This window comes from Culex pipiens, chromosome 3, assembly GCF_016801865.2.
Source record: "Culex pipiens pallens isolate TS chromosome 3, TS_CPP_V2, whole genome shotgun sequence".
Taxonomy (NCBI): Eukaryota; Metazoa; Arthropoda; class Insecta; order Diptera; family Culicidae; genus Culex; species Culex pipiens.
In genome coordinates, this window is record NC_068939.1 from 67883637 (window position 1) to 67906276 (window position 22640).

At 34.4% G+C, this 22640-nt stretch overlaps 1 protein-coding gene across 2 annotated transcripts; it reads right to left on the minus strand.

Annotated features, from left to right (window-relative positions):
• Positions 1-1684: 1684 nt before the first annotated feature.
• On the minus strand, positions 1685-22634 carry LOC120430130 (CTD nuclear envelope phosphatase 1 homolog). 2 transcript variants are annotated; one of them, XM_039595216.2, is made up of 4 exons: positions 22068-22634; positions 8977-9225; positions 8725-8907; positions 1685-4194 (listed from the first exon to the last, which is right to left on the minus strand). In XM_039595216.2, exons 1-4 carry the CDS (start codon positions 22170-22172, stop codon positions 4003-4005), a joined length of 729 nt encoding a protein of 242 aa, XP_039451150.2. In that variant the 5' UTR covers positions 22173-22634; the 3' UTR covers positions 1685-4002. The 2 variants fall into 2 exon arrangements, with proteins under 2 accessions (XP_039451150.2, XP_039451149.2); XM_039595215.2 differs by having other exon boundaries at positions 8977-9234.
• Positions 22635-22640: the final 6 nt, after the last annotated feature.

Sequence of the window (22640 nt, forward strand, 5' to 3'; positions counted from 1 at the left end):
TATGACACGTGTAAAAACGATGGATCGGTGACGTCACTGGGCACGCTCCCGTGCGCGATGGCGGTCGATGCGGCGTTGGTATGTTTACCTTTCTGCACTCTGCCGGTAGATGAGCTTCGCGGGTTTTTCGAGGCCGCACTCGAACTGCCACGGCCACGGCCGGCCCTTGGCATGCTGGAGCAGCAAACTCGCGGGTAAACACGGTTAATTACGGCGAAAAAATCGAAAAGTTTGAGGAGCTCCGAACAGTTGACTGTTGCTGGCTGGTGTTGCCAGTCCCGATGTTATTGAATTATTAAATTATTAAATTATTAAATTATTAAATTATTAAATTATTAAATTATTAAATTATTAAATTATTAAATTATTAAATTATTAAATTATTAAATTATTAAATTATTAAATTATTAAATTATTAAATTATTAAATTATTAAATTATTAAATTATTAAATAATTAAATTATTAAATTATTAAATTATTAAATTATTAAATAATTAAATTATTAAATTATTAAATTAAAAAATTATTAAATTATTAAATTATAAAATTATAAAATTATAAAATTATAAAATTATTAAATTATTAAATTATTAAATTATTAAATTATTAAATTATTAAATTATTAAATTATTAAATTATTAAATTATTAAATTATTAAATTATTAAATTATTAAATTATTAAATTATTAAATTATTAAATTATTAAATTATTAAATTATTAAATTATTAAATTATTAAATTATTAAATTATTAAATTATTAAATTATTAAATTATTAAATTATTAAATTATTAAATAATTAAATTATTAAATTATTAAATTATTAAATTATTAAATTATTAAATAATTAAATTATTAAATTATTAAATTATAAAATTATTAAATTATTAAATTATAAAATTATTAAATTATTAAATTATTAAATTATTAAATTATTAAATTATTAAATTATTAAATTATTAAATTATTAAATTATTAAATTATTAAATTATTAAATTATTAAATTATTAAATTATTAAATTATTAAATTATTAAATTATTAAATTATTAAATTATTAAATTATTAAATTATTAAATTATTAAATAATTAAATTATTAAATTATTAAATTATAAAATTATTAAATTATTAAATTATAAAATTATTAAATTATTAAATTATTAAATTATTAAATTATTAAATTATTAAATTATTAAATTATTAAATTATAAAATTATTAAATTATTAAATTATTAAATTATTAAATTATTAAATTATTAAATTATTAAATTATTAAATTATTAAATTATTAAATTATTAAATTATTAAATTATTAAATTATTAAATTATTAAATTATTAAATTATTAAATTATTAAATTATTAAATTATTAAATTATTAAATTATTAAATTATTAAATTATTAAATTATTAAATTATTAAATTATTAAATTATTAAATTATTAAATTATTAAATTATTAAATTATTAAATTATTAAATTATTGAGATTTATTGAACTTAACAAGGTAAGATTTAAAATTTGAGGAAAAAGACTTTTAGACCCACCTTTCTCATACAATTACTGATCTGGCAACACTGTCACGAAAACTGCAGCTGTGATTCAACCCCAAACCACCTACAAGTGTTTGTCGACACAAGGAATTTTCGGAACGTTTTAGCAAACAGTAAAACTCAACACGCTTCTCGTCTATCTTGTTCATTTTCTGCTTTCTTATTTGGGCTTTGTTTTCTTGATGTTCTCTTCTACATATCAAACTATATCAAACTATATTTACAAATTAATACCTATGACGCAATAAAATGGGGAGAGGGGGAACTTTGAAGATGAGTGTGTGTTTATTTACTTTGTTGTTCTTTACTGTAAATTGGTTTTATTTTCTTCGCTGTTTCTTTTTGTTTCTTTTGTGTGAAGTGAATCTTTCGAATAAATCATTTTACCTGCGTCTTCGTTTTGCTTACTTTTTTATCGTAATGGATTAAGATAGAATTGTTTTGCTTTTCTTTCTTTGTATAGTGTGTGTGTTTCCCCTTTTCTTTTATCGATTATTTGCTTGTGTTTTTTTTCATCAAAGAGTGTTACAAGTAATTTTACCAAAATGCTAATCTTTGTTTTGTTGTCTCCCATTCTGGTTGGTTGCTATTTTATTATATTTGTTTCCGACTTACATCGCTAATAAGAGAATTTGTCTTATGCAAAAAATCACCTCTCAGTGTGGGGTCAATGGCGCCAGAGTGTAAGTCGAAAGGGGAAGGGAAAGAGTGTTAGTCTCGGTCGCGGAAGATTTGGGGGGGAAATGTAGGCCAAATTAGGTTTGTGGATGCATGAAAACAAAACTAGGAAACTAACATTGAACACAAGCCTTAACACAAAAAAGAGTGAATGCATTTGGTTAGGAGGATGGTGCGAGCTAGAGTATTGCTTACGCTTAAGTCGGGCTTAAATAATTCCGCGGGCGGGAAAGAGTAAGGCGGGGAAGAATCTTACTTCGGAACTTATTACTTTTTGGCTGTCTCGATGTTGTTGTTTTTAAACCAAACTGTTGACACAAAAAAGAACATTATTTGGTAGCCTCTCTTTAAATAATTGATTGTAACGAGAGAAACGGACAAAAACTGTGTCGCGCAGCAGCAGAAGATAATACAGATTGACAAATACTTCTAATCAGTGACCCGCGCGCGATCGAGGCAGGTGTCGGATTCTCGGAAGGATAAAGATATTGAGGACGAGGAAGGATAGAGTTTGTAAGCTTGCCTGTTTTCGAGGACACAACCAGTCGTGTGGGTGTTTGTTTTTATTTAGTTTTAGGTTTAGTTTGTGTAAGAGCATCTCCACCGAGGGTGGCTAAACGGGTATCCATTTTTCTAGCGATTGGCCACCCTAGGTGGAGATGCCCTAAGTGCATTTTATTTGGTTTGAGCAATCGCCCTTCGCGATCGCGAACGTTCTACGATAATTTCAACAATCGTTGAGTTCGTATTTGTTTTAATGAGTGCGCGAATCCGTTTGATGAAAGTGTTTCTGTTGGTTGGTTTTTGTAGAGCAATATCTTAACCTCTAAAAAAGTGTAATCCTCCTAAATTTTTGCTTAAATGTACTGACAGGAGGTAACCTTATGATTTTTGTTGTTGTTGGTACTAAGTTTACTAAATTTGTGTGTGTGTGTGTGTGTGTGTGTGTGTGTCACTCGTTTTTTTCACTTAAAAAGACTCACTTTTTTTTGTTTTTAAGTATTCAGCTTCTTTCTACCACACTCACAAAATGATTCTCTTTTGCCGTATATTTTAATATAAATTATTCTGTCTTCAACGTGTACATTCTTAGCTATTAAAACAAACAATCAGGTAAACGTATCGAACAATGTCGAATTGACATTTTGCTCAACGTGTGCAAAGTCCGGCAATCCGTCGGTTAGCCAAAACAGGGAACAATAAACGACAATGCTTGGAGTACTTTCCAGCGCATTGCATGAGCTTTGTTTAAGTAATTTAAATAAAAGAAAGAAAATTTCATGCGCCAACAAAAGAAGCAGCACGCCTTCGGAGATCTGGAAAAGATCACTCAAAATGCGTCAAAAACCTCGATAACTTTGAGTTACTTAAATGTATTGTACGTAATACAATTTATGCCTACTTCAAACTCTTTTTTTTTGCTTGTTTTTCTTCATTTTTTCTCTTTTAACCGCTACGTTTTAGGATTTCTTTTTGAAATGTGATCTTGCAACATCCGATCGACATTTAGACAAGAGAATTTAAAATAAAATTAATGAATATTTGTAAGCTTTCGCAAGTCTCACAGCGCACCTTAAAAATGTGTTACTTAAATTCTGCAGTAAGAACCAAAAAAAGAATAAAGAAAACAAAAAAAACCTAATAAACCCAACCCGTCGGGCGATCCAGCGATTCCGCGTTCGTTCGTTTGTTGTTTGTGTTTTGAAGGTTGTGCCTTAGTTCGGCAAAAGGAAGTAGGACATGTGCTGGGACGCACCACCGATGCCACCTACCTGCTACCACAAACGGTGAAGGTGCAGATTCCGCGACAGCACGGACCGGACGTCGTTGGTGAACCGGAGCGCGTCCAGCAGCGGCAGCAGCGACAGCAAACAGATGTCCATCGGGTCCGAGAACCAGGACTTGATCGGGATGGCGTTGTTCGGGAAGCAGCGGTACGCGCCCGGCGAGTTGTCGATGATGAATATCTGGGAAGGGAAACGAAAAAAAAATGGGGTGAGATTAAATTCAAGCCACTTGCAATTTGCAAATGAATGTTTCTTAGCAAAGCTACACAATTTTTAATTTTTCCATGTCATTTCCTACACTGTGTCATGAAATTCGGAAATTCCCGAGAAACTAAAAATATTGTTTTTAGGGGAATTCCCGATTTTTTTCCCGGGACGGGAAAATTGGACGCTCTAGTTATGGCACATGACAAAGCATTCAATAACTGATTGCGAAATTCGTGTGATATCCCAACTTGAACAAATCTAGAGTTTTTTTTTTAAAAAGGTCCTAAAAACTATTGTCTTTCATATGTTTATAGGACCTATTCAAAAATTTTTTTTGGAAATGAAAAAATCTTGATCAATTTTTCATAAACCATTAAATTTTCATGTTTTAAGTAGAATAGAATAGAATAGGCTAGAAATAAAGGGAAATTATGACCGGTTTTGTAAAGTACATTACTTTAGCTTATTCAAAGTTTAAAACTGCAAACAGTCGAATGTCGTTTGGCATTCTACCGAGATTTCGATCAACTCTCCCATAATCGTATTCGAATGACTTTTATCACCACGCAGCAAACACACGACAGAGAGAGACGAAACACGAGAGAAAGAGCAAGAGCACGTTGTCTCGTTCGGGCGGCTACTTGAGTGGTGCTCATTTTTCGATAGTTTCGTTTTTGTGCTTACGTTCACCGACCGTTGCCAAACAATAGAGGATAAAATCCAGAGTTTAATAATCCAGAGGTCATATAACCTATTGTCTTTCATATCTGGAGTTTTTTTTTTTAAAAGTTCCAATAAACCAAATTTTCAGTTTTTGCATTTTGGGTATTTTGAAATACCCATGATTCAAGGCGGTTTTAAAAACACCCAAAAAGCAAAAACTCCAGATATGTTTATAGGACCTAATAAAAAATAGTCGAGAAATCAACTCGTGACAAAATTTTGAGGCTAGGAATTTTGGCAGGTATGCCTTTCACCTTTCGCCTCTTTTTTCCTCCCACAGAAAAAATGGGGACAGTGTAGCTGTCAATCGGTTAAAGTCACTTACAGACGGGGTGGGAGAGAAAAGGAGGCGAATACTTTATGAAAATCATACCTGTCAAAATTTCTAGCCTCAAAATTTTGTCACGAGATGATTTTCTCCTCTATGACGATCAGGATAGGCGTGTCAGCGATCAAATTTAGTTTTCGGAAATGATCGCTGGCAGAAAGTCCTCTTAAATATCGAGCAGTCCCAGTAACAGATCTCTTTTCCAGCATTGACTGCAAAGTTGATTTTCAAATTATCAAATAAGTAATTTGTTCAAAAAGCAAGGTCCAGATCAAATGTGCTCAGATTTGGATCATATTTGGTATGGGAGTTCCTTGGCCACAAAAATAAGAATCAACTTTTTTGTTTGCCAAATAGGGTGGTCCTATCCGAAACAGGGTGGTGTTCGGCTTTTTTAACGATTTACAGGATTCTGTGATTTTTTGGAAAACAAAGTTACTTAATCCACCTTAAGGTGATTGGTTCTTTCATCTCAATTAAAAAGGAATTTGGTCTGAAATAGAAATATTCCGATTCAGACACTACATTTGAAGAAAATGGCATCCCTCTACACGGCTCTTGCGTGGTGGCCAGGTTATGAGGTTATGTTGAAAATCACCCTTTTTGTGTTCTTCTAAATATTTTTAACTTAACTTTTGAACATGAAACTGGACCGAGTGGACCACATGCGGACAAAATCAAGTGCATATTTTTGATCAAAACCCCACACACGCACAGACATTTGCTCATAATTAGATTCTGAGTCGATACGTACTCTCCTCAGCGAGGAAGGCAAAAATCGGATTTCGATATATCAACTCAAAATATCATGCTTCTCCATCGAAATGAGATTTTTTGAAAAATTTGATTTTCGTGGAATCGCAAAAAGTGGACCACTTTAATCGCAAAAAATACGGGTCTAATTATTTTAGCCAAGAAACTCTCATGCCAAATATGGGCCAAATTGAGCACTTTTGATCTGGATCCTGCTGGATTGATGTGGAATCGCAGTATAACCAAATGTGTTATTCATTCTATTGAGTTTAATATTGCTAGAACGAAGGGAAAGCTTTGACCAATTTCGTTAAAGAAATTGTTTTGGCCATAGATTTTGGTCTTTTTTACTAAACTATTGAAAATTTGAGAGCATTTTTTTTAAATTGATATACATATCTTCTACAGAAAACATTAATTTGTTCAAGTGTCTTTTTTTTTTTTTTTTTTTTTTTTTTGGAGGGTGATCCAGCCGCACATCGTTGATGTCGAAACCTCTAAACTGGGCCCTCGTCCTGTTACGTCCGTCAGTAGTCTTGTCGTACATTACAACTAGAATCAGATCTGCCAATGAATTAGTACACTTCGACCAAATAAACACTGACGCTGTATAGATCTGACTCTAGAATAAATGCACAGTTGTGTGTTATTCATAAGTCCAAAATGTTCAATTATTCATTTAAGTCCAAATATTCATTTGCGGATAACTACCTAACTTGAATTGAATACAAGATTTAAAGCAAGCAATCCGAAAGCTACTCTTATCTCAAATCCCCGACATTTTAATTAATAGCCAAAAAAACGTTTCTTTTAAAACCTGTCTGGCTTCTTTTAAAAACAAAAAAAAAAGATTAACAGTTCATATTTTACAAGTCGTGAATTGAAAAAGAGACGACCATTTGATCGTCAGAATTCCAGTAGATCCTTGATTCGCAACAATGGTCGATTCAATCATAATCCGACAACCGTTAGTTCAACAGATCAACGAATTTAGTCCGATATCATTTCACTATTGATTAAGATAGGGAAAAATCGCATATGTAGCGGTTCGTTCATTGTAAAAATGTGATATTTCCACTATCGGAGAACCTCCTTGTCTCGATGACAGCTTACCGGCCATCGATTAAGCCCTGAGACTGCGTCAAAGTGGGTTCTCGTAGCATGAAGTGGTGTCCATGTGTAAAAATGGAAGCTTCAGCAATATACTGAAACCTTCGATTTTAATTCCACATCGGATCAAATCATACTCCTTGCCAAACAAGCATCAAACCTCTGATACTCATTATGAAAAAGCCCAGGGTGGACACCCACTGACAAATTTTAGAACAAATTTCTGAGGATGGTGGGGCAACTGCCCATGTTTTTTTTTTCTTTCCAAAAGTTTAGAGCATTTCCTAAAATGTTGTGTAAGAAACATTGGAGATTGTACCTCTGATGAGATACAGAAGATAAAAGAAAAACAATCAGGAAAATTAAAGTAATTAAAGTATCATCCAAAATGTTAGTGTTGATTCCATTTCTGAAAAAAAAATTTTAAAGAAAAATAATTATGTTCTATTTCTTTAAAACGAGTCTTGGATAAAAATTCTACGCTTTGCGATTCCCGAAAATGGAAAGTTTTTCATAAAAATCGTGATAAAAACGAGACATTGCAGTGGAACCAAAATGAGAGATTGGTCCGATTTTGATGAAAATTGGAATTATTGCATGTTTTGGTAATATAAACAGTTGAGGCGGAATGATCCATGTACCGTGAAACGGGGTGACTTTGATAGCCGGGGTGACTTTGATAGGTCTGCGATTTTTCCGCAAAATGAAGAGTATAATTAAAATACGTAAGGAATGGTTCAGAAACATACTGACCGTGTTAGAGAAGTGTTCAAAATACCTCAAGAAGAACTTTTCATAAATTTTTGAAAGGTTTATAAAGTTAGTTAACTATAGTTAAGAAAATGTTGATGGAAGTCATTATTTTAAACTACTCAAAGTGTCATGATTTTCTCAATGAACATGATTTTTAATCGGAAAACGGAATGCATTTTCGGATTCTTTGGACAATTTTCCACTAGGAGAAGGTTAAATAAGTTTGTAAATAATAAATAATATGTGTTTTTGAAACACAATTGAAAAAAAAATTCCAAATTTATAGGCAAATTTAGTTGAACAAATTTCATGTAAAATGTGAAAACTTGTGGTTCGTGCTTCGAATTCAGTATAAAATGCAATATAAATCGATAATTTTATTAACAAAACAAGTTTTAACAAATTTCAGGCAAAATTCCGACTTTTTAACAATTTTACCTGAAATTTATATGTGTTTTGTTAAAAAGCTTATAAACTTAGTTAACTTAACATAAACATTGATTTTTTTCTTGCAAACTATATCAGCTACATTAGTTATGATACATTTAACGTACAAATAAAGTTTGAACATCTTTAATATGATTTTAACAAAAAAAACTTTGACTATCAAAGTCACCCCGGAATTAAAACTAAGAATTTTTAACGTAACTATTTTTCTAAACACTATTGAAAAAACTTTTTTTCCAAAATAGTGCATGGACTTTGTGTGGCCTACCCCAGTACATGTTTTAAAAATATTAATCTTGAGAAAAACCTAACCTGTTGGAAAATATTCTAAAAACAAATTGAAATCCTATCAAAGTCACCCCGGTTTACGGTATATGCTTTCTACTCACTCTGTTCAGGTCGCCACATATCGCCGACAGGTCCTTGGTGTACGAGCCAAAGTCGGGCGTACAGTGCTGCCGGTAGTAGCGCCGCTTCAGGATGTTCCGCCCGTTGTCCAGCTTATCGGCGACTGCGGCGCCGTAAATCTCCATGCTGGCGGTGAACACGACCAGGTCGTACCACTGGGACACCTGAAATGGAGTAGATTTTTTTTAATGGTCTCGTGTCTAAATCTCCTTAGCTTCCGTTGGTACACTCACAATATCCAGGAAGTAGTCGACGTGGGGCCGCTTGTGCACGAAGAACCGCACCGGGTGCCGGTCGATCGTGACCTTGACGGTGAAGTCGTGCGGCGTGCCGGGCTTGACCGTGTTGCGGGGCATCGCGTCGTGGTGCGAGTGGATCAGCGTCTCGTCCAGGTCCAGCACCAGCGTCTTGCGCTGGACCATCCCGAGCCGGTGGCGGGACACGGGCGACAGCGGGAACAGTTCATATTTCACCGGTTGATGCTGTACAAACTAATGTCAGTCAGATTATCGTAGGAAAAGAAAAGGGCAAATCATTTGGTGTGATTGCGGCGCGGCGGCGGGCGGCGGCAAGTGGCAGTGGGGGGTGAGGGTGGAATAGTATGAGCGGTGATTCAAAATAATATTTATTTTTTATTTTTTTACAAATCACTTTTACTTGAAATTTAGAATTAAAAAAGTCAAATTAATTTTACAAAAAAAAAGTATTTTGAAACACCGTCGGGAAAAGTTTTTGCTTTTGGCAGTTTGCAGCGAGCGGGCTCAGTGTGAGTGGTTGTGGCGGCGGCAATTGTAAGAGGGATTGTTTTAGGCATATAGAATGAGTGAAGAAGGTACAGCAGTTTCGTTGAATGATGAGATGAGAGCATGAAAGGCAAACCAAAAATAAAACGCAGAAGAAGCCGCTAAGTAGGCAAGTGTCATTGTTTTTACTTTACGGTTTATGCACTACTAGAGAAGAAAACGTAAGCAAAAAAAAGTGGTGCAAAAACTGGCTGGCTCTGTTGTTGACGTTGCATTTGTTGTGGCTGGGGTGAACATTTGTTCCAATGCTGATCTATTTATTTTTTTAGTATACGTTTGAACATAAAAGTAATGAATTTTGTTGCTATAAATCAAGCAACACTTGTTTCATTTTAAGCAAGGTACATCAAATTTAGCTTTCTTAAATCATATAGTGATATTATATCTCAAACGATTATTGAGCAAATCTAACATTGATATCTAGCAGAATCACCATTCAACTTTGCCTGATGTCAATGTTCAGTCGTTCCATTCTGGTTTACAGATGTTTGGACTGTCTTTCAACCAAGTAAAAACAGTGTAGTATGTCCCTACAGTGTACTACTACCACAAACACACACACGTATACGCTTGGCGGGACCGCTTGGTTCAGCAATAATAATTGCTGGCAGGCGTCCAACAAGTCGATAGGCTGTCTGTACAACGGTTTTGGTACCAGATTGAGAGCGCTTAAAAACGATGTTGGACTGCTGTAAAGTTTATATTTAATTGCTTTTCCTTTTTGTTTCATTTTTTAATTTAAGATAAATAACAAAACTAGATAATCGTAATTACATGTTTCGATCTTTCCCGCTTGAAAATATATATAAAATCATTTTTATTGATTGAATAAAACATAGAATTCAAGAAATTACAAAAAAAAATGGAAGATTAATCCAAAATTCAGCCCATCAAAATGGTCCGTACACCTCAACTATCTGCAAAGTTTGATTTTTTTTTTTGAGAAAGTTTTCAAATATATTTGATAGTTGGTCAGCTGAAGACACATATCAACACATTAGAAGTGATGCTGAACTTCTGATAATTGTGTTTAGTTTAAACTTACTAAAAAAAAAAAGTGAAGTCGTGTGGCAAAATGGCAAAAATTTATTATTTATGTCATGATTTATCAACTTTATCAAAAATCCATGATACTCTATCCCTCAAATACTGCTCAAATTTTTTTGGGATTTTTTTTTGTTTTTTCCTTGTTTAGGAAGTAATTTTGAGCAACTTTTGTTCCACGATAAACTTTACTTCTCTTGTTTAATGTTTTTCTTGTTTTATTTTTAGTATTTTAATTTACGTTTATCTTGTTTAGTTTATCTTAATTTTTGGTAGCATTTGGCCTTTTCTACAACCTCCTATCATTTTTTTTGCCTTTCTATTTATTTTATGTTTTTACAGTCACTTTTTATTTTTTTTGCTTGTGAACTGCTCTAGATAGGTACCATTATCATTTAAGTTGTAAAAAATGCGTAAAGACATAGTCTGGGACATCACAAAAAATACTGCTTACTTCTTTTTACTTAAAATATAGGAAATGATAGTAAACACACAGCCAAAGTTGACCCCTACAAAAATTACATTTTTAAAAACATTGGCAAAGTCACACAAAACAAGTCAAACTTCCAAACAGTCAATTTTCTTAAAATTTAAGAGTTCTTCTTTCCAATGCTTTTTAATGATCAAAAAATGGTTGAAAAACATATTTTTTGCGATATTTTAAGATCGAAGCCCATCTAGTGGCGGGGGTTGGTTGTAGAGGGTTAAAAATAGTCGACCTTCTAAAAAAATTTTTTTAGCAGCCTATTTTTGATTTTCGTTATCTTTTGTGAGTTTTTTCGTTCTTTCAAACATGATCAGCTCTTTTAAAAAAGTCCGACATTTAAAATATTTTGTGTTCTATATTAAAAAAAAAAACAACTTTATTTTGATTGTCGTAATATTTTTGTCATGCTTTCACACATGAGAAAACTAGTACTTCAATTTTTTAATGGAGCGTTCTTTTATTATGTTGTTAAGTTTTAAAATTTGAAAGGATTTTTTTTTACTTGGGGTTGGGGAGAGGATAAAAAACCCAAATTTGCGTTACGTAATATAATAACGATCCCTAACTAGGCGGATGTGCAAGATTTATTTTTTTTTCGCAACTTAGTTGTAAAACTCTTTATTTTTCCTGTCATTCGCGATTGACGAAACGGCCTACTTCTCAACGCCAAAAATAACAGTATTGAAAAGTACTAGTCAACTTATCCTGTCCTTCTGGAGAAACGAAACGGCCTACTTTTCCCTACCAAAAATAACTGAATGGAAAATTAATACCTTTCAATACCAGTGCTGAAAAGTTCTACTTTCCAACACTGAAATGGGTGCTGAAAGGTTGAACTTTTCAACACTTGTATCGCAAAGTAACATTTTTCAAAAAAAAAAGTTTTGAACAGTAAATTTACATAACACCTGAATTTTTGGCATAAAATTCCATTCAAGAAGAGTTTTTCGAAATTGCAAAAAATGTTGTAAGCAACTCGTTGCAAAACTTGATTTTTTCAGCACTCGTCGTATTCAACCAACTCGGTGAACCTCGTTGGATAAATGTACGACTCGTGCTGAAAAAATCTTTTTTTTTGCAACTTGTTGCATAAACTACTATTGAGCATACATTTGAGCAATTCCTTTTTAAAAAGTTTTTTTTTAATATTTCGTAAATTTCTTTTTCTTAAAAGGTCATTTAGTTTTTTTTTGGTGGTTATGAAAATTACATTTTACATCAATATGGTTTTTAATCTTAAAAAATTCAGAAAAAATACAGTTTCTTCGAGTATAATAAGGACGATGCAAATTTAAAAAAAAAAAACGATGTAAAGTACCTCAAAAAAAATCTTCTTGCTAGACTGGTGTAAAGTGCATACAGTCCAGTCTCGATTATCTGAAGGCCTTGGCAAAATTTCACTTCGTATAATCCAATCAAGAAAATAAATTTCGTTGTCTTATTTTTGATTGTTGAGCTTTAGTATGACTCTTCAACTACTCTAAAGTGATTTAGAATTTTTAAATTCAAGATGGCGGCCAAAATGGCGATGATGAAATATTGAAAAAATGCATTTTTATTTTTGCGGGCAATCAACCATTCAAATTTGACTAAAATGGGGTCACAGAACTTCGGATAATCAAGGCTTCGGATAATCGAGTCTGGACTGTATTGAAACACTTTTTCATTCAAATGTCGGCTTGTAATTAATTTTTTATATATTTTTGCCATTTGTTTTTCCATACAAGTCTCCAATTTTATTTATACAATTTTGTGGGCTGGTCATACAACATGGGTACGTAAGTATATGAAAATCTTTATCTTGAGATGGGATTTTCTGATCGATGGCAAAGTTGTAGATTGTAATTTGGAAAAAGTTACAATCTAAAAAAGTTACCAATTTCTTTTTTTCACTTCTTTTCTTTTCACTAAAAGTTGCATTTCTAGAAAACTATCTATTTTTTTAAAAAAAAGGTTAGGGTAGAGTAGTCATCAATGAGACACGGGGAACAATGATAAAATGGCTCTCACAAGTCGTAGTTTCAACCAATCAGGCTCGTATTTGGGGAAAAGGTGTGTCTACTGGATACACGTCTGCCATATTAGTGGCTTTGGTTATGGACGCTCCCTTGAAAAGAAATTCATAAATGTTTGATTATGCGGTGTAAAAGTAAATTATGGACAGAAAAAACTTTTTCGCTCGTAGGCTGCCATTTACACCAAAACTAATATTTCTTCAAATTTCTTTCGACCTTCCATAGGGATTTAGCTGGGCTACAATGTCCTTTCATTAGATTTGACCAAAATTTAGAATATACCCAGAATCCAGAGCTGTCTCATTGTTCCCCACTCATTTCAGCCCATGGGTAACAATGAGACACTTTGATTTTTCTTCAATAAACTTTTCAAAATCGATGGAAATCTTCCAAAACATGAATTAAAAGTGATTTTTGGCATATTTATTAGGATGTAACAAAAATGACTTTTTGGCGGGCATTCAAGGGTTTGTTCCGGTGGGCATACTAAGCCCAAATCCAAAATATGAGCTTGATTGGACGTAACAGGAGCTGGCGCTCCGCCCTTCAATTTTAAATGGGATTTAACCCGTAAAAAAAGATTTTTTCAGAAATGTCACTTTTTGAGGCATTTTGGCCACTGAAGCGTTTATTTTCAACATCATTGGCGTGTAGGCCAGATCCTTGCGCATCTTTTGGTATATATGACATTGAAATTTGGAGCACCCTGGAGCTCGGTACAGACCTTCAAAGTTTGGCATTTTTTCCGAAAAATCGGCCCCGGCAAAAAAGATATGCGTCGCGCCTCACGACGCCCTGGACGCCATTTGATTTTGCCGGGGCCGATTTTTCAAAAAAAATGCCAAACTTTGAAGGTCTGTACCGAGCTCCAGGGTGCTCCAAATTTCAATTTCATATATACCAAAAGATGCGCAAGGATCTGGCCTACACGCCAATGATGTTGAAAATAAACGCTTCAGTGGCCAAAATGCCTCAAAAAGTGACATTTTTGAAAAAATCTTTTTTTACGGGTTAAATCCCATTTAAAATTGAAGGGCGGAGCGCCAGCTCCTGTTACGTCCAATCAAGCTCATATTTTGGATTTGGGCTTAGTATGCCCACCGGAACAAACTCTTGAATGCCCGTCAAAAAGTCATTTTTGTTACACTCTAATATTCATAGAGTTTAAACTTCATTTAACCAAAAATACAAAGTTATTTGGTATTAATATATGGATTTTACAATATTTAAATACTTTTTAGTGTAACTTTTGTTATTAAAAGTTTCATGTTGGCAAAATTTGCTTTAAAATGTTCAAGGCAAGTCACCTGCAATGGAACAATACAAAAACATGATGATTTTCGTAGAGTGTCTCATTGTTCCCCAGCTGTCTCATTGTTCCTTTCCAATGAGACAGTTGAATAACTCTGGCCTATGCTTGTTACAGTAGTAATGGTTTACAATTACAAGTAGGTTACAGGTAAAACGGTTCCCACATTATCGCATCGTCTTCATTTGATCAACCCAAATCCCAAAACAGCCACTGAATCATAAAGTTACTGGATATATTCCTTCACTTGAATAATGCATCAGTGAAAGCCAATCCAATCGCGTGCAATTAACCCCTGCAATAACGAACCATCGATCCTCTCATCTCTTAATCACAATTCGATCGCAAAATCACCACCGCCACATCGTTTATCAATTACCGGATTGAACTCTCCCCTCTTCCTCCTCCTCTCCTTCTCCTAAACCCGTCAATTGAGTTCGATGGGCGGGCAAAACACTCGAACTCACAATTGTGAATCGTGACACTTCCTCATCGCGTGCGCCTTTGTCGGCAGACCGGACCATGCATGCAGTTTTAATAGAGTCGGGTGCGTGAGAATGGCATGCTGACCGGTAAAAAGCAAATTCGAAATTCATTCTGAAAAAAAAGTATACGTTCGACTATTAATAGAACGCAACGTCGGCTTTTTACCGCATCGGAAGGGGTCGAGATATGTTTGTTCGTACATATGTGGATGACACATAATTCGAGCTTGAGTGGTCTTTTGGAAAGGCGAAACAACAAAAAAATGGGTGGCTTTAACATGATTAGTAAAATTAAGCAAGTTTGTTTGCAGAATTTAGCAATATTTCTAGCTAAATTTGAAGGTAATTCCTTATTCAAAACACCTTCCTGAACATTGAACCTATATCGCACGTTATCATTTACCCCCAAGTACACAAACCACTCTCGTCAGCAGCAAGAATCGTTGATAGGCCCGCAAAAAAAGCCGATTAGATATGAAGTCCCTGCGGCGCTATGACGTTCCGTTTTGATTGGGTTTTTTCTTCCCACATTGAACGTGTGGCAGGGAATTGATTAGTTTTATATTGTTTGCTTAGTGGCTGTTCCATAATTTATAATCTTGTAAGGTTTGTGAACTTGGACTGGATTAGGGGGATCCCTAACATGACTTACAAATTGTCCAAGTATAGATTTCCATTCATTTCAACAATTGCATTCGGCTTAATCTGTAACACCCCTTTAAGTGCTATTATAAAGCTATAATCCGACTTCCAAGTCCACGTAATAGCAACAAAAAGAGGCTTTAGGCTTGTAGCACAGCAAGCAAGTGGTGGTGACGGATGTTACGAGTCGAATAAATAAATGTTTTATTTATGCGCCACACACAGCAAAGCCACCACAAATCACGTGCTGCACTAGCAAACAACCGAGCTGCATTCTACTTAGTTGTTGTTGATCGTTAACCTTGTGATGAGCACTGTTGAAAATTAATTTTAATAAATTATTAATTAACGATGAAAATCAACAATTTCACTACAATTTTTGTTAGAATTGCTAGGATTTTGTCAACAACACCTCATCACTCGAGGGTTAACCCGAGCACCTTAGCCCAGTAATTCAATGTTATTAACCGCTACGGGGACGACGACGCATGTTTTTTTTTAATTCTTGGTCGCAACAAAACTGGTCAAACCACTCTGAGAACTGACCTTTCTCTGCGCCCCGCTGTAATAAACCGCAGATAAGTGCCCGTGTAATCGTCGTCACGGATTGGATCTATAGTTAAATAACCGACCGACCTCCTCTGCGTTGAGTGTTGAGGAGCTGTCATTTGCGTATGGCAATAGAGTGTGAAAGAGATTTACTTAGAACTTCAAAGTGGCTTAAATTATGGCTTACTTGGAAGACGCACGAGAGTTCAATTACATCATTTGTCAAAGGTGGTGTGAAACGACATGTTTAAAAATTATTCAGCAGATCTGCTTTAGCACGAGCAGGCCTGGCATAATGGTTACGCTGTTCGATTTGAAAGCGGATGACCATGGGTTTGTTGTTCCAGGCCAGGTGTAGGAGCCGTCTTTCTGGTAAAAAAAAACAATACACTGCTCCGGTGGAGTCGCTGATCGGCGGTTCGACTCGCAATCTATAGGTCGTCAATTCGAATCTCCCGGGGTGGAATGTTCCTTGGAGTAAAAAGAGGTTTGGGTGCTCTCCCTCATTCAAGCCTTCGGACTCCTAGGTTCAAGCAGAAACTTGTAATAGAAAGACCACAAAAGACCTGGAGGTCGTAAAATTCGATGATTTGTTTGTCCTCAAACTGGTCTAAAACGTAATTCTTTTTTTTTTTTTTTTTTTTTTTTTTTTTTTTTTTTTTTTTTTTTTTTTTTTTTTTTTTTTTTTTTTTTTTTTTTTTTTTTTTTGGGAGGGATGATCCAGCCGCACATCGTTGATGTTGAAACCTCTAAACTGGGCCCTCGTCCTGTCACGTCCGTCAGTAGTCTTGTCGTACACTACAACTAGAATCAGATCTGCCAATGAATTAGTACACTTCGACCAAATAAACACTGACGCTGTATGGATCTGACTCTAGAATAAATGCACAGTTGTGTGTTATTCATAAGTCCAACTTATTCAATTATTCATTTAAGTCCAAATATTCATTTGCTAACTACTTTGGATCGAAAATCTAAATTTTAATCTAAAATCCTCTAAACTTAATGTTCAAAGGAAACGTTCCTTTAACCGTTGTAGTACTACTTCTATCAAAAACAATAAAAAATTATGAACTGATATACAAATAGGATAGAAATCGCGGTTTGAAAAATAAATGACAATTTACGTCAAAAGATCCGTAGTTCCTCGATTCGCAACAATGGTCGATACAGCCATAATCCGAAAACCGTTAGTTCAACAGGTCAACGAATTTTGTCCGATATCATTAAATTATTGATTGATCGAGACTCTATGGACAATTTGACATAAAAGAATGCCTAGTATTCTACATCAATCAAAGTTTATTGACAGCATTACTCTAACTTAACAATTGCAACTAAATTTATCATCAAATAGATTTGGAAAGCATACAGATTTATTTAAATGCTAATGCTAAGCAACAAATCAATTGTACTATCCTAAAGTCCCACCTAAATCCCACATTGTGATAGTGAAAAAGTCACAGAAGCAGCGGTGTCTTGTGCAATTGTGATATTTTCACTATCGGAGAACTTCCTAGTTCACGAAGACAGCTTAACGGTCAACGCTTAAGCCCTGGGGCTGCGACAAAGCGAGTTCTCATGAAGTGGTGTCCATAGTGCTTATAAAAAAGAATGTATACCCAAATTTTAACTAATGCACTAGGATCAAATCATGCCCCTTGACTTTACAAGGCCCAGGGAAACTGGTCTAAAACGTAATTCTTGAGCAAAAAACACCGTTCAGACCAGTTCGAGAACGCCCTTTGCAAGTTAGCCGATTTTACGGGTATAATCCCATTTAACGGTGCACATCAACCAGAGATTTTGCACCAAGATTCACCTTCCAAGAACTTCCTACGTTGCTGTGCACCCTTAATGTGACAATTATTGTACTTTTTAAATCTGTAATAACCCAAAAGGGGTTTTTTTCATAAAGAACAAAAACTTGAGTTTTTAGAGTGTATCAATCTTCTACAAGTTGTAGAGCAGACAATAAGGTTTTACAGCGTGACGTCACGAGCAAAAAATGTAAACAGTGCAGCCGAACTGTCAAATTTCTAACCTAAAAATCGATTCGGCGTAAAACCTAATTCAAAAATAAATGAGGGACCATCCACAAACCACGTGGACACTTTTTTGTAAATCTCAACACCACCCCCGGCCCCCTTGCCCTCATCGTGGACAATTACCATACAAATAAAATCTTTTTTGTTTCAGAGTTTCGACCAGTACCACCGGACTCACCAACGTGTTTGTTTACATTTGTGACTTGGGCGTACACAGTTACACGAGAACGTCAAAATGAAAGAAATTATGCAGTCGTATTAAAAGTTAATAATTTTAAATCAGTAAATAAGGAGATTTTCAAAAACTTTACCAATAAAAGTTTTAACTTTTAAAAGAAGAAAAAGACTTTCCCTCAAGCGAATTTTAGCAACTTTTTAAATCAAAAATAAATTACTTTTGTCATTACACTTTGATTACACTAATATTTTTATGTGTGTAGGAAAATCGTCAAAAAAAGAGGGCGGTGCCAAAGAAAGAGGAATGATCCAATCGGCACCAAACTTGGGATTTCTGTTAACTATCAATAGATGAGCGTTCCCTCCAAGTTCGGTCTAAATCGGTGGAGGTCGAATCCAAAAGTGTACCCAGTTGACCCGTTTTTTTTAGTGTGTACCTATTTTACATCAATTTGTGCTTACCTATACTCAGGGTTGCCAGGTTGCCAGATTAATCTGGGATTTTTTTTTTCATTTAATTAAACGAGTCTAGTTAAAAATCGAAAAATATATTATTTCTAGCAAAACATTGTAATAGGGCCGAAGCCGAAGTGTAAACAAAGAGTCTATCCTGCTCGTCCCTAATGTAAACATCAACTGACGTGAGCAGGATAGACTCTTTGTTTACACTTCGGCTTCGGTCCTTTTACATTGATTTGCTTGATTTGATGAAATGTAAATAAAACCTTTTTGAGGCCGATATATTAACTAAATCATATGAATCCTACAAACTTTTGAATCAATTTTCCCTTCCCTTCCTAATTCAAAACTGTTAGATTTTTGATTGTCAGATTTTTTTTTCTTCAAATTTTAGCCTGGCAGCCCTGTCTATACATACCTACAACTCCCAAGACAACAAATTCCTAAAAAATCCGAACTTGATAAAGACTGTATTACAGAGTCTAAAATATTTAGGTTCATTCCAAACTCGAAGTTTCGATTATCCTAAGTTTGATTATCTGAAGGTTTGTATGGGACTTTGGATAATCGAATCACGAACAAAAAAATCTCATTTTTTTGTTTTTCTTGTTTCAAACATAAAACTCGAATTCTGCGCCCCATGTTAGTCAAATTTGAACAGTAGAAATTTTTTTCTGAAAAATTCAGTTTTCAAGATTTGATTTTTCTTGCCAATAAAAATGTTTCCAATGCTGTTTTTGGTACAATTCACTACGGAATCGGCCGATTTCGACCATTTATATTTTTTGATTTGGCTCAAACTTTGTGGGGGCCTTCCCTATGACTAAAGAAGCCATTTTGTGTCATTGGTTCACCCATACAAGTCTCCATACAATTTTGGCAGCTGTCCATAGAAAAATAGTACGTAAATATTCGAAAGTCTGTAACTTTTGAAGGAATTTTCTGATCAATTTGGTGTCTTGGGCAAAGTTGTAGTTATTGGTGAGGATTGTTCAGAAAAAATAAGTACAGGAAAAAAATCGTGCGATTTTATAATTATTGTTTTTTTACGAAAACTAAATTTCCCAAAACTTTTTTTATATTTGAGATTTTTTGACAAGTGCTGAAACTTTTTTGGTGCCTTCGGTATGCCCAAAGAAACCAGTTTGCATAATTAGTTTGTCCATATAATTTTCCATACAAATTTGGCAGCTGTTCATACAAAAATGATTTATGAAAATTCTAAAATCTGTATCTTTTGAAGGAATTTTTTGATCGATTTGGTGTCTTCGGTAAAGTTGTAGATATGGATCAAGAGTACGCTGAAAAAATATAATACGCAGTAATTTTTTTTTGGTGATTTTTAATTTCACTTTTTGTCACTAAAAACAAGATTTGCAAAAAAAAACACTATTTTTATTTTTTTTCTGATATTTTTTAAGGGACAACAAATGCCAACTTTTTAGAAATTTCCAGAATGGGCAAAAAATCTTTGACCGAGTTATGAATTTTTGAATCAATACTATTTTTTTCAAAAAACCGAAATATTTGTCGCAAAAATATTATAAAAAAAAAATTTCATTTTTCGATGTAAAATCAAATTTGCAATCAAAAAGTACTTTTGTGAAATTTTGATAAAGTGCACCGTTTTCTAGTTAGAGCCATTTTTATCGCAGTTATTCATTTTTTTTAAATCAGTGCCCATGTTTGCTCACTCTTGAAAAACATATTTTTGAGAGCTGAGAAAATTCTCTATATTTTGCTTTATTGAACTTTGTTGATACGACCATTAGTTAATGAGATATTGCCATGCAAAGATTTAAAAACAGGAAAATTGATTTCTCACTAAAACAACCCACCATTTTCAAATGTCGATATCTCAGCAACTAATGGTCCGATTTACAATGTTAAAATATGAAACATTCGTAAAATTTTCCGATCTTTTCCAAAAAAATATTTCCAATTTTTTTAATCAAGACTAACATTTTAAAAGGGCCAAACATTCAATATTATCAATATTACTCTGTGGAAGTATGGTGCGTGTTATGAATTTTCGAATAAAAGTGATTTTTGTAAAAAATCTAAATTTTATACATAACACTTTTTGGACTTCACTTTTTCATGTAAAGTTGAATTTGCAATCGAAAAGTACTTACAGATTTTTTATTCGAGTGTCTCGTTTTTAACATGTAGCCACCAAAAGTTTAATTTCAAAGAAATATTTGCCGTTTTTCGATTTTTTAAAATAGTGACCTTGAGTGACCATTTTCGATTTTTTTTTAAAGGTTCAGAAAATTCACTGTAAAATAGTCTAAGAGACAATGAAGATTGGACCTCTGGTTGATGAGATACAGCGGGTTGAAGAAAAGGAAATAGGAAAATTGAAGTTTTCTAAGTCTAACGCAAACAGCCTTTCAATTTCAAATGCCGATGTCTCAGCAACTAATGGTCCGATTTTCAATGTTTAAAAAAATGAAACAATCGTGAAATTTTCCGATCTTTTCGAAAACATTATTTTCATTTTTTTGAATCGAGTCTAACATTTCAAAAAGGCGTAATATTGAATGTATTATTATGTATTATTATTATTATGTATTATTGCGTAGTTTATGGTTCATACTAATGCTCGGCAATCAAAAATAACAAGACGATTTTTTTTAATTCGATAATATCCGAAGATTAATTTTCCTAAGGTTTTTGGATAATCGAGTCTGGACTGTATTGGTAAATTGAAGGATTTGATAATTTGCTCAAATTTCCATTTGTTCGGGGTCTTATTGATCAGGTAAAGCAAAAAAGTAACGAAAGTCCCTCCGAATGCTTACAGAATTTATATGTTGAAAGAAGGGGAATTGAACTGTTGAATCTTGTTGCTTTTGGTTTGACTGTTTTTCCCGCAACAAGGCAAATCGAAACTGATGCTAATTCATTCATCTCAGTGAGGTTCTCATCTCCTCTTTGCGGGTGATGGGGTTGTTTTCCACAAGTTTGAGCATTTACATAGCAATATTTGCACATTGTTTTGTTTTTTGGTTTGTGATTTGTTTGCAATAACATCAAAAGAAATAGGTTCAACTCAAGCTCCAAAGCCAACCCAGCAGAAACAGCAAGTAATAACCAGCCTCGATAATGATACGTTTTGCCCGGATTTTGCACAGACAGACATCAACAACAACAACAACCACTCACACTGAGCATTATTATGGCCTAAGCACATTCGAAGGCGAGGGTGTAAGCGCTGTAAATAAAGAGTGTAGAGGGGGAGATCGGGATGGGACACGGACGACGACGGACCAAACGACGATGATTGGCCAATCTTTCACTTACCGCTCTAACCTGCCGGTTGAACATGTAGCAGAGGCAGGTCCATATCTTCGATGCTAGCACTAGGAACGCGCGAAAGTTCATTTGAAATTGAGAAAACATTGGCATCGTCCACGACGGCGGCCACGGCTGATGTGGTGGTGGGGGAGGGGCCTGGTTCCGGTGCTGCTGCTCCTTCCGGATGGATTGTTGTTTTTGGTGATGCTCTTTTTTGAATGTCTTGTCTTTTAGAAAATTGTCTATCGTTAACTATTATTGAAAATTTTTATGATCCAAAATAAAAATTTAAAAACTAAAATAGTTTTTGCAAAATTTCCCAAACTTGGAGACGAAAAACTGCTCGCGCCCGAAAGGAAATCACATCTTCTTCTTCTTGTTGCTGCTGCTGTTGCCCGTCTTGATGATTGTCTTCTTGCTCCTTCTCCTCCTCTCTAGGCTGGGTTTTCTTCTGCGGTCGTCGCTCCGAAGAAAAAGAAAAGCCTCCTTCGATCGCTCTCTCTCTCGCTCTGTCGCTCGCAAATCTCGCGAAATTTTCACAACGCGTTTTTTGACTATTCAAAAAGTCCTTTCCAGGAA

Excerpts from the sequence above, each read along its gene's own strand:
- LOC120430130 (XM_039595215.2), bottom strand. The coding sequence starts at position 22,172 with ATGCCAATGTTTTCTCAATTTCAAATGAACTTTCGCGCGTTCCTAGTG. Across the intron at positions 8,908-8,976 it reads TCGACTACTTCCTGGATATT|GTGTCCCAGTGGTACGACCT; the intron begins GTGAGTGTACCA and ends ACTCCATTTCAG. Across the intron at positions 4,195-8,724 it reads TATGTGGCGACCTGAACAGA|ATATTCATCATCGACAACTC; the intron begins GTGAGTAGAAAG and ends TTCCCTTCCCAG.